The sequence below is a fragment of the Doryrhamphus excisus genome, chromosome 17, assembly GCF_030265055.1.
Source record: "Doryrhamphus excisus isolate RoL2022-K1 chromosome 17, RoL_Dexc_1.0, whole genome shotgun sequence".
Classification (NCBI taxonomy): Eukaryota; Metazoa; Chordata; class Actinopteri; order Syngnathiformes; family Syngnathidae; genus Doryrhamphus; species Doryrhamphus excisus.
This window is the reverse complement of record NC_080482.1, coordinates 2,303,155-2,315,656: the sequence shown is the minus strand read 5'-3', so window position 1 is coordinate 2,315,656 and position 12,502 is coordinate 2,303,155. Positions and strand designations below refer to the sequence as shown.

Genomic DNA, 12,502 nt, shown 5'->3' with positions numbered 1-12,502 from the left:
GAGAGAGATTTTACTAGTTTAGTTTAGTTTACACCATCATAATGGGTTTTAAACTAAAATGTCATTAAAGTGCAGACTTTCACTTCTCAATTCATTATTTTTGTGGGGCGTTTGGGTTGAGATTAAGCCAGGGATTTGCACACTGAAGAATATCAATATAAAAAAAAAATCATAATTTGGAAAGGCTAATTATTTGTAACTCTGACATGTTTCTGCAAGTTATGTTGAGATAGTGAAGAAGATTTAAGATAGATACTGTAGATAGATAGCTAGATAGATAGACAGATAGTCTCTCGGGAACCGCCAGTTTGACCTAGATAAAGTCAAACTGTCTGCACAACGCTATTGCAAAACGTTGGTGTTGCCTCATGAACCGTTGTGGACAGTCATCATTTACTGTATGATTGTTTTGTTGTCTACCTGCATTGTCTGCATGCATCACACGTGCATAAAATGAATTTGTTATATGCATAGAGCACGTAGTACATATCTAGGTTCAGTTTATGTATAAGAACCTATACCTCATAGATACTGCAGGTATACATAGGTACCAACTCGGTCAAGCAAGTACCCAGCCCTACCTACAGATTGTACATAGTAGCAAACTGTATATGCAACAAACTGAGCACCATGGCTGCCAATTAAATGCATTTTTAATGTGTGTTTTTTTCAGGCATGAATAAATGCAGTACACAGTCACCACCCGAGAACGGTCACTTGTTTCAAACATTAATTCATGAATAAATAATTGTATATTTAATTTAATGTATATTAATTGTATATTATATTATATTATGTACATTTTGTTCTGTATCTGTATCTGTTCACCCATCTAAATGATCTGTAACCGTATCTGTACTCGGAATGGGCGGGATATAAACCGGGGGTGGATGTAATTTTCTCAAAAATGGGTAGGGCATGACCCAGAAATGGGTGGGGCTTTAAGTCTGAAATTAACATGGATTGATGAGAAGTTGCTATATTTATTGTTCATTAATCGACTATACGTGTACTGTGTGTGTGTGTTGCTATATTTATTGTTCATTAATCGACTATATGTGTACTGTGTATGTGTGTTGTTATATTTATTGTTCATTAGTTGGCTATATGTGTACTGTGTATGTGTGTTGCTATATTTATTCTTCATTAATCACCTATATGTGTACTGTGTATGTGTGTTTTTATATTTATTGTTCATTAATCAGTTATACTTGTACTGTGTATGTGTGTTTTTATATTTATTGTTCATTAATCAGCTATATGTGTACTGTGTATGTGTGTTTTTATATTTATTGTTCATTAATCGGCTATATGTGTACTGTGTATGTGTGTTTTTATATTTATTGTTCATTAATCAGCTATACGTGTACTGTGTATGTGTGTTGTTATATTTATTGTTCATTAATCGACTATACGTGTACTGTGTATGTGTGTTGTTATACGTATTTATTGTTCATTAATCAGCTATACATGTACTGTGTATGTGTGTTGTTATATTTATTGTTCATTAATCAGCTATATGTGTACTGTGTGTGTTGCTATACTTATTGTTCATGACAATAAGTATTGTTATTATTATTATTGTTCAATCAGCTGCGCGTGTACTGTGTATGTGTGTAAGTGATCTGTCAGACTTATTAGTTTTTAGTATGAACTCTTCCACAACTTCCATTTTTTTACTGTTTACTGTTACTGTTTCCACAATTTGGCATTCACAGGCCCATTAAAAATGCCGTCCTCAAATGGCCCAAGGGCCACACTTTGGACATCCCCGGTTTACACACCAGGTTGAGGTGCGCTTTCCTGTAGAGTCTCCAACAGAAGAGAGAACGTCCACAAATACATGTACCATACATAATCCCATACCAATTCTTACCCCCCCCCCAAAAAAAACAACACTGAATGTTGCATAAAGTAAAAAAAGCCTAGCAGAGTCCTGCCTTACCACAGACCAGAGCCATCCCCTTTTTATTGTTCTTCTGCAACAATATGTCATTTTCGACAAGCCAAAAAGAAAAAAAAACTGCTCCGCTCTTCCCTGTCCGTGTACTGCCTAAAAGTAGGGCAGAATGTACTCAAAGACTGAGGGAAAAAAACCCAGATGAGAAACAGATGTGTTCACTCTTTTCATGTATGGATATACATTACATAGCATGCCTTAACGGGATTTTAGTGTAATTGCAATCTACTGCTGCATTTTTGTCTGACTTTTTATATCCAATGTGATGTTTAACTGCCTGAGTATCTGCTCATCTTTGTTGACAAATACAGCTAATTTGTCATTACCTTCATTTGGATTTTTTTTTTCTTCTTCATTTGGATTTTAATGCTCACAGAACAAACTTCTGGCTCTTGACGGTGTTGGCCATGATTTTTTTTTTTTATCATTTGGCTGTGATGAGAAATTGCAAACATTATTCTACTAATGTAATAAAATGTGTGAATCTAAGAGAAGACAACATGAAAAAATGAACAGATGTTGGTCTATCTCTCATTCTTCAAGACTTGGAGACTAGAAAGAAGGTTTAAAAGACGTACTAGGAACAGAAAAAGGAGAAGATTGTGACTGGTTGATGGAAAGAAACCACTTTTGCTGAGGTACCCATGAGCATGCCGCTCTTGCTGGCAACCTGGTATGTGTATGCATAAATCACAATGAGTGTCACAGACATGTACGATGTAAAAACTGTACATTTAAGTCCTTTATCCAGCACTTCCACACAGTCTTTACAGCGCCACCTTGTCCCCGTGCCACAACTTTGACACATTAACTGACTAAACTCCATGTTAAGCACAGGTAGCAGGTCAAGTTAATTACTAACTTCTACTTCCAGCCCCCTTTTTTAAAAGGCTGGTGTGAAAACTCATCCAGCCCGAGTTCAGCTTTCAGTGGGAAAGGGAGGGTTTTATGGTCAAAGGGGCTTATCCCAGCACCAGTCCAATGGTATAAAGCAGGAGCTCTTGCAGAGGCTTGCCGTGGACATGCTGCTCCAGCATTGAGCCTCCATACCCCATCTCTTTTCTCTCTTCTTCTTCTCCTTTTTTCTACATCACCATCAACTCTTGCAGTCAACCATGGGAGTTGCCTACAGCGTTGGAGAGTAAGTGAAGAGCATGCACAATATGAGGACGCTGGAGACATTTTGAACGGATTTTGAACACGCGGCCGTGCATGGGAAGCAGATACACCAGAAGGATATTCAACGTGTGTTAATGCATGGCAGTTGCAGAGCAGATTGAGGACTGATAAGTTTAAATGCATGTTCATCAAAGTGGTTTCTTGTTACATGTTACATAGTACGTGTTATATGGCAAGGTAGAACTTTGTTCTAGAATGATTTTGACTGCAAATTGAAAACGGACCTGCAGGAATTCACTCCTCGTACAAGGACCACTAGGACAATGATTAATACTTTACACAATTAACACAAAAGGTGTGCCTCGTTTTTTTTTTTTTTTTCCTGCAGAATGCATGTCTCAACAGATATCAATGGATGCTAAAAAAAAAAAAAAATTATAAATCATTCAACATGTTGAGGCCACACTGTCAGCACTAAATGATCATTAAATGATTTTATTTCACAACTCGGAGAAATTATATCACATTACAAGTCTAACTTGTGAAATAGCCGCTTTTGATGGAAAATGTACTGAATATGCAACATTCTGATATATTATATATGGCTTTATGAACAAAAGGCACTCTCACTGGCCACAATATTAGGTACACTTACATAATCTGTTGCGAAAGCTCTGTCGAATGCGTCTGTTTTTACAAAGAAATTGCTGTTTATGTTTTTACTGCCGATGTATGCATTACTGTGGCTGTTCTATATGCATTGGGTAATTTCTGCGAGGTAATTCGAACATTTTGGTTACCTTATTAAGCCACGTCAGAGGCGGACATAATCACTTATCAGCATGACGTATTGCAATTCAACACCGCACACTATTACTACATGATTATATTCAAATTATGACTACTACAACTTTTATTTTTAATTACTCAGCAAATGTTCTTTTTATGTCATTTTTTACAGGGTTGACCACCTCTACACCTTCTTTGTGCAATGGTCGCCAGATATGTACACCAACAGCAACAAAAAGAAGAGCCAAAGCCACTTTATTCGGGAAAAACATCAAAATCGCTATCATGGCAAGAAAACCAAAAATAAGCAGCTAAACAACCACGCGGCAAAAAACTGGGAGGTAAGTGAACACGTTTATGTTTTATTTGATGCAAGCACTCATAATTGCAAAGAATGGGTTCGGGTTTTTTTTGACGTAAAGTGGTAAGACATCCCCATCAGCAGTGTAGTGTATCAAAGGTGACTTGAACCCCCCTTAGAGGCCCAACTGTTAATATATATGAATATTAATATGAATATAACCTCATGGAAAGTGGTTAGCATGTTGGGCACACAGTCAGGAAATCGGAAAGATCTGGGTTCGATTCTCCGGGCAACCGGCTGGGATAGACTCCAGCATACCCACCACCCCGGTGAGGATGGGCGGCATAAAAAAAGGATGGATGGATGGATAACCTCATGATGTTATTAAACAAGTATTTTATAATTTTTTTCAGACTTATTTTTTACTTTAATTTGCTTTGAAATGAGAAGCGAAGTGAGAATGTCAAGGTGACAAGACGACATTATGCAGACAAGTATTTCTTTTTGACAACAAAAAACGCTTGGAATATCTTGTTGCATGATCAGATAAAATAAAAGTTTAGAAGAGCTTCACAGAAAACACATTTTCTATCAAAGTGAAAGAGTAAATCCATTTACAAGGTCATGAGTGACAAGGTCGTTATTCCCAGGCTCTCGTCCGCCAAATGTGGCCTCTAGGAGTTTGAGAAATGTGATCTAGATGTCACTTCAGTCACCACTGTTCACTACTACTACACAGGAAGCTAAATAGCTAGTCATGACACTTGTGGTTGCTCACTCTCAAGAAAATATAATATAATATAATTGGTCAAACCCCGCCTCTTGCCTGAAGAGAGCTGGGATAGGCTCCAGCACCCCCCACGGCCCTCGTGAGGAAAAGCGGTAGAAAATGAATGAATGAATGAATAATCGGTCAAACCCCGCCTCTTGCCCAAAGACGGCTGGGATAGGCTCCAGCACCCCCCACGACCCTCGTGAGGATAAGTGGTAGAAATTGAATGAATGAATGAATAATCAGTCAAACCCCGCCTCTCGTCCGAAGACAGCTGGGATAGGCTCCAGCACCCCCGCAACCCTCGTGAGGATATGCAGTAGAAAATGAATGAATGAATGAATAATCGGTCAAACCTCGCCTCTTGCCTGAAGACAGCTGGGATAGGCTCCAGCACCTCCCACGACCCTCGTGAGGATAAGTAGTAGAAAATGAATGAATGAATTAATGAATAATCGGTCAAACCCCGCCTCTCGCCTGAAGACAGCTGGGATAGGCTCCAGCACCCCCGCGACCCTTGTGAGAATAAGCGGTAGAAAATGAATGAATGAATGAATAATCGGTCAAACCCCGCCTCTCGCCTGAAGACAGCTGGGATAGGCTCCAGCACCCACGCAACCGTTGTGAGGATAAGCAGTAGAAAATGAATGAATGAATGAATAATCAGTGAAACCCCGCCTCTCACCCGAAGACAGCTGGGATAGGCTCCAGCTCCCCCCACGACCCTCGTGAGGATAAGCGGTAGAATGAATAATCGGTCAAGCGTGGGTTTTCTCCAGGTTCTCCGGTTTCCTCCCACATTCCAAAAACATGCTAGGTTAATTAGCGACTCCAAATTGTCCATAGGTATGAATGTGAGTGTGAATGGTTGTTTGTCTATATGTGCCCTGTGATTGGCTGGCCACCAGTCCAGCGTGTACCCCGCCTCTTGCTCAAAGACAGCTGGGATAGGCTCCATCACCTCCCTCGACCCTCGTGAGGATAAGCGGTAGAAAATGAATGAATGAATGAATGAATAATCGGTCAACGACATGATCTGGTGTTTGAGTTTGATTAAGTGGTGGAGGGTCAAGGTTACAGACACAGCACACACACACACACACACACACACAGAGAGAGAGAGAGAGAGGTGGGCGTGAGATGCACGCTACAAGTGAGCCGAAGGAGTCGTGTCTTTCTAGTGAGCCGAGCCATCAGAAGCGGCTCTCCTGTAAGAGACAATAGAGCAGCTTTAGACTCTTAGGGTTTGGCATCCATCCCGGTTGTTGTAACTCCCACTCTGCCTTTACATGGACATCCTTCCTCTGACTACTTCCCAGCACGGCAAACTGCCCACCCCGCCCCTTTTCCTGTTTTACGGGAAAGGAAACTTGCAGCATGGCAGAGCAAACCAATGAGATGAGTTCCCATCTTTTCATCTCACCAATAATGCGGCACTGAGAAAGTGAAAGTTATTAGGAGGGGCAACACGTGCGGTGGGGGCGGGCAGGTTAAATCAAATGTGGCATTGCAAAGAAGGACATTTGATAAAGAAATCGAGAGCTATGAAGCAGCTACCAGACAATGTCAAGGTGCTTTACTTCGCCAGTGACCACGTGGAGCCGTATGTCCAGGTAAAGAGACGACCATGCTGCATTTATCTCCTCATAGGTCAACCATGTATGTTATACTTTCTGGCACCTTCGTGTTTATGTTCAGCTTTAGTGATGGGGGTGTCATTTAGAAGAAGTGCAGATCATAAAGAATACCAATATGTACCATCTTTGTGCTTCTTATGTTCCAGATTATCAATGTCAAAGACCCTAAGCGACGTTTGAGTGTGTGCAGCTCTGACTCTGAAACAGAGGAACCCGAGTACCAGGGGGAAGTAGCGGTTGTTCTACCTGTCCTGAGTGACTACAGTGACCTCCTGGATCGTAGACATCTACTCAGTGTAAGCCTTACTTTTCACAGACGTTACACGTTTGGTTTGGTGCATCAGATTACAATTGAGTGCATCCCATAATCAGTTCACAGTTCCACATGTCCAAAAGGAGTAGGAAGAAGCAAAGCTTATTAAATCCTACCCCTCCATCTGGTACTTTTACAATCAGTAACTGTTACATTTGTTCACTTCCTGCTTTCCTAGTTTTTTAAAATTTTAATTTAATTTAATTTAATTTAATTTAATTTAATTTAATTTAATTTAATTTAATTTAATTTAATTTAATTTAATTTAATTTAATTTTTAAGCCCAAACTTTTATTACAATTAATTCTCATACTTTCCATAACTGCTTTCAAGTTCGTGACAATATCAGGGTTCCAAAACTTTACCAACTCAGGGCCCACTTGAAAACTTATTTAATTTAATTTAATTTAATTTAAGCCCAAACTTTTAATATAATTAATAATAATTAATCATACTTTTCATAACTGCTTTCAAGTTCGTGACTATATCAGGGTTCCAAAAAGTGTCACGTGCCAAAGTACGAGGTGATGGTTGTATTGCTTGTAATACTGCTTGTATTGTTTCTTGAATTAGCACATCGTTGTGCATTGTTTGATTTCCTTACTCAATCCATTCCATAGTTTGATTCCACATACTGAAATGCTATGGCTAGCATAACGTAGTCCTAGCATAGAAGTGTTTCAAATGTACTTCTTCCCTGAGATCATATTACTCCTCTCTTGTAGAGAAGTATTGTAGTATTATTAAAAGTATGAAAGCAAATTTAAGTATTTGTGATTTTAGAAAAATAAGGAGTTAGTATGTTCTCTGTAGGCGGCGTTATGAATTATCCTTACTGACCTTTTTTGCAGTACATTTAGCGAGTGAAGATTGCTTTTATAGTTATTAGCCCATATTTCCACACAATAAGTAAGATATGGTAGAACCAGAGAGCAATAAAGAATGTTGAGTGATTTCTGATTGAGAACAAATTTTCGATATAACTTTGTAAGCACGACATGTTTGGATGTGAATTACAGTCCTTTTTTCCCGTGTAGCTCGCATCTCACATGCCAGCAAGGACACAAGGCTACCCGTGGCAATTGGTCTACAGCACCGCCGTCCATGGGAGCAGCCTGAAGACGCTTTACAGAAATATGGCCGGTTTTGACAGTCCGGTGCTGCTCGTCGTCAAAGACATGCAGAAAAAGGTTTGATTCTTGCTTGTGCTCTTCAAAAATGACGAATGCACTAAATAGTTTGGCTCCGCTCTTCATTATCTGTCTTCTTTTTTATTGTCTTTAGGTGTTTGGAGCTTTTTCATCAGATCCATTTCGAGTCAGTAAATACTGCTATGGCACAGGAGAAACTTTCCTTTTCAGCTTCAATCCCGACTTCCAGGTAAGACTGTCTTTCATTTTACCACACGGAGCAGACGTAAACGGTGCAGGAGTGCATAAGGCCCCATGTCTTTCTATTTATCGTTCATTCAGGCTTATAAGTGGACTGGAGAGAACTCCTACTTTGTGAGCGGGAACTTTGAGTCTCTTCAGATCGGAGGTGGCGGGTAGGTTGACATTACCGATAATTTGGTGCTGTATATGTACACTGTATATGTTCAAAATAATAAGATAAGATAAGATATGCCTTTATTCGTTCCTCAGTGGGGAAATTTGCATTGCACAGCAGCAAGAGTACAGAATCATTTAAGCAGTACAATATACACAATATACAAAAAAATAAACAATATAAACAACCCGAGTATTAACAAATCAACAATTTTACCCAGAGTTACATAGACATAGACATAGACATAGACATAGACATAGACATAGACATAGACATAGACATAGACATAGACATAGACATAGACATAGACATAGACATAGACTTACCCAGAGTTACATAGACATAGACATAGACATAGACATAGACATAGACATAGACATAGACATAGACATAGACATAGACATAGACATAGACATAGACATAGACATAGACTTACCCAGAGTTACATAGACATAGACATAGACATAGACATAGACATAGACATAGACATAGACTTACCCAGAGTTACATAGACATAGACATAGACATAGACATAGACATAGACATAGACATAGACATAGACATAGACATAGACATAGACATAGACATGGACTTACCCAGAGTTACATAGACATAGACATAGACATAGACATAGACATAGACATAGACATAGACATAGACATAGACATAGACATAGACATAGACATAGACATAGACATGGACTTACCCAGAGTTACATAGACATAGACATAGACATAGACATAGACATAGACATAGACATAGACATAGACATAGACATAGACTTACCCAGAGTTACATAGACATAGACATAGACATAGACATAGACATAGACATAGACATAGACATAGACATAGACATAGACATAGACATAGACATAGACATAGACATAGACATAGACTTACCCAGAGTTACATAGACATAGACATAGACATAGACATAGACATAGACTTACCCAGAGTTACATAGACATAGACATAGACATAGACATAGACTTACCCAGAGTTACATAGACATAGACATAGACATAGACATAGACATAGACATAGACATAGACATAGACATAGACATAGACATAGACATAGACATAGACATAGACATAGACATAGACATAGACATAGACTTACCCAGAGTTACATAGACATAGACATAGACATAGACATAGACATAGACATAGACATAGACATAGACATAGACATAGACATAGACATAGACATAGACATAGACTTACCCAGAGTTACATAGACATAGACATAGACATAGACATAGACATAGACATAGACATAGACATAGACATAGACATAGACATAGACATAGACATAGACTTACCCAGAGTTACATAGACATAGACATAGACATAGACTTACCCAGAGTTACATAGACATAGACATAGACATAGACATGGACTTACCCAGAGTTACATAGACATAGACATAGACATAGACATAGACATAGACATAGACATAGACATAGACATAGACATAGACATAGACATAGACATAGACATAGACATAGACATAGACATAGACATAGACATAGACTTACCCAGAGTTACATAGACATAGACATAGACATAGACATAGACATAGACATAGACATAGACATAGACATAGACATAGACATAGACATAGACATAGACATAGACATAGACATAGACATAGACATAGACATAGACATAGACATAGACTTACCCAGAGTTACATAGACATAGACATAGACATAGACATAGACATAGACATAGACATAGACATAGACATAGACATAGACATAGACATAGACATAGACATAGACATAGACATAGATGAAATATATGACCAGTCTATACATTATGAGCTCTTGCTAGTGAGTTAATATGAGCCATTATAGAAATACTTCACTTAGAGCCTTAATATTGCACAGTGAATGGAGCCCGGAGTGACGATAACAAAGATAAAAAAAACAAAGTATTGCACAGGTGTACATAGTGTAGTGTAGTGTAGTGTAGTGTAGTGTAGTGTAGTGTAGTGTAGTGTAGAGTCTATTGAGAGCAATAAGTACATGTGTACGTGTATAAGATTTAACCGGACAATACTTGTTTGCTTGTAGGGGGGAATTCGGCCTCTGGATCGATGCCGATCTGTACCGTGGATCCAGTTTTTCATGTCCCACCTTCCACAACGCTCCACTCTCCACACAAAAGGACTTCATCATACAAGACCTTGAGGTCTGGACAGTACAAAACTGAACACGGACATCTGGAAAGAAATAGAAAATAGAATTAGAGAAATGGGAACGGGTGCGTCCACCAACGCCACCGCCGCCGCCGTGTGTCGCCTGCAGTAGCTAAACGTGTAGGTGGCGCCTGATGACGCCTGTTATGAAGGCGTTACCGATGAGGCGCTGCATAAAGTCCTGTGATACGGGGCGTTGTTGCCTTCAACTACTGCCTACCATCTGCAGCCAACGCTAAGCTGTAAGCCTTCCATTCCCTCCTTTTGTTCAGGAGAGCGTCACAATTCAGAGTTTGTAATAAACTTCCTGGATGAGATATTTTGTGAAAAAAGCACTTTTAGGATTAAAGCCAAATTCTGAATTTCTTTGAATGTTACCGGGCACATGTGCTTGGAACTTGTTAGATGATGTTTACGTATGAGCCCCATGATACTGTGACTAGGTTCTCATGAGTATTAGTACCAATCAGGTTCTGGTAAAACCTAAAAAGGTCATGCTAAGAAATACATGTACAAGTACTTGCACTGTTGACAGTAAGGCATCCTATTTTTTTTTTATCTACGGTTTCATACTTTCACAATGCTGTACCTTTGTCCTGTTTTAAAAAAAAACAACATTTCACATTTTACTTCTTTTTTTTTCGTTTGTACATTTCATTCCGAAAACAACCAAGCAATTAAGAGAGCCTAGTTTAATGTTTTTTTTTTTTTTTTTTTAATGTTATTTATTTATTTTACCGTTACAGCCATTGGTCGTGCTGGCTGTGTGGAACTAAGATAAGATAAGATAAGATATGCTTTTATTCGTCCCTCAGTGGGGAAATTTGCATTGCACAGCAGCAAGAGTACAGAATCAGTTGAACAGTACAAAAATACACAATATAAAAAAAATTCACAATATAAAGTATTAACAAAACAACAGTTTTACCCAGAGTTCTGTACAACTACAGTATGCAGATAATAATACAGATGAAACGAGATGAAATATATGACCAGTCTATACACTATGAGATCTTGCTAGTGAGTTAATATGAGGCATTATAGAAGTACTTCACTTAGAACTTAATATATTGTATTTGGAGCCTACTATCAAACACTTTGAACACTACTAACGAACAGTTAAGACACCAGGTCTTAACTGCTGACCATGAATAATAGCTTTAGACCAGGGGTGGGCAAACTACGGCCCGGGGGCCACATCCGGCACGCCAAGTGTTTAAATATGGCCCGCACGTTCTTTCCAAACTTAACATACAACCTGACATCATGGCTTTAGCCAACCTTTTGATGGTTTAGGTAGTTTTTTTTTTTAATCAATTTGTTTATTTGATGTGATCTGCTGTTTACAAAGTGCTCCTGAAAAAAGGACACAAGCACATATACATAGCAGGTTGCATGACACTTACAGATACAATCATTCCAGGTGGACTGTTAGAATTATATGCGTAAAATATATAGTCTGGTCCCCTGTCAATTTTGTTAAATCAATGCGGCCCGCGAGTCAAAAAGTTTGCCCACCCCTGCTTTAGACCATCCCACGCTTTATTGGCTGAGCAAAATATTGGAATGGGAATCCTCTAAAATGTATTTACGTTCCATGAAGACAGACTACAGACTTAGAGGTGGTGACGTATGCCGTTGTGGCGTCATGACGGCTTGAACAAGATGATGAAAGTGTGCTGGTGAGTTGATGAACCTTCAAGACCACAAATGCAACCTCAAATGAATAGTTGGGATTTTTTTGACATGAAGTTGTATGACACCCCCTTAAGCAGTGAAGTCAACAGCGACTCACTCCCCACTTTGTGAGTTCTGGTCAGATTTCGGTGCTGAGGAAAGTAGTTCCAGCTAGT

At 38.9% G+C, this 12,502-nt stretch overlaps 1 protein-coding gene across 2 annotated transcripts; it reads left to right on the top strand.

Moving 5' to 3' along the window:
- Window positions 1-2,887: 2,887 nt before the first annotated feature.
- On the top strand, window positions 2,888-11,278 carry LOC131105344 (nuclear receptor coactivator 7). 2 transcript variants are annotated; one of them, XM_058053363.1, is made up of 7 exons: window positions 2,888-3,101; window positions 4,041-4,209; window positions 6,728-6,877; window positions 7,932-8,084; window positions 8,179-8,274; window positions 8,367-8,440; window positions 10,525-11,278. In XM_058053363.1, exons 1-7 carry the CDS (start codon window positions 3,076-3,078, stop codon window positions 10,661-10,663), a joined length of 807 nt encoding a protein of 268 aa, XP_057909346.1. In that variant the 5' UTR covers window positions 2,888-3,075; the 3' UTR covers window positions 10,664-11,278. The 2 variants fall into 2 exon arrangements, with proteins under 2 accessions (XP_057909346.1, XP_057909347.1); XM_058053364.1 differs by lacking the exons at window positions 2,888-3,101; window positions 4,041-4,209 and adding an exon at window positions 6,393-6,557.
- The last annotated feature ends 1,224 nt before the right edge of the window (window positions 11,279-12,502 follow it).

Bases quoted from the DNA above. Each gene is read 5' to 3' on its own strand.
- LOC131105344 (XM_058053363.1), top strand. From the start codon at position 3,076: ATGGGAGTTGCCTACAGCGTTGGAGA. The intron at 3,102-4,040 runs GTAAGTGAAGAG...CATTTTTTACAG, and splicing joins GTTGCCTACAGCGTTGGAGA to GGTTGACCACCTCTACACCT. The intron at 4,210-6,727 runs GTAAGTGAACAC...CTTATGTTCCAG, and splicing joins ACGCGGCAAAAAACTGGGAG to ATTATCAATGTCAAAGACCC.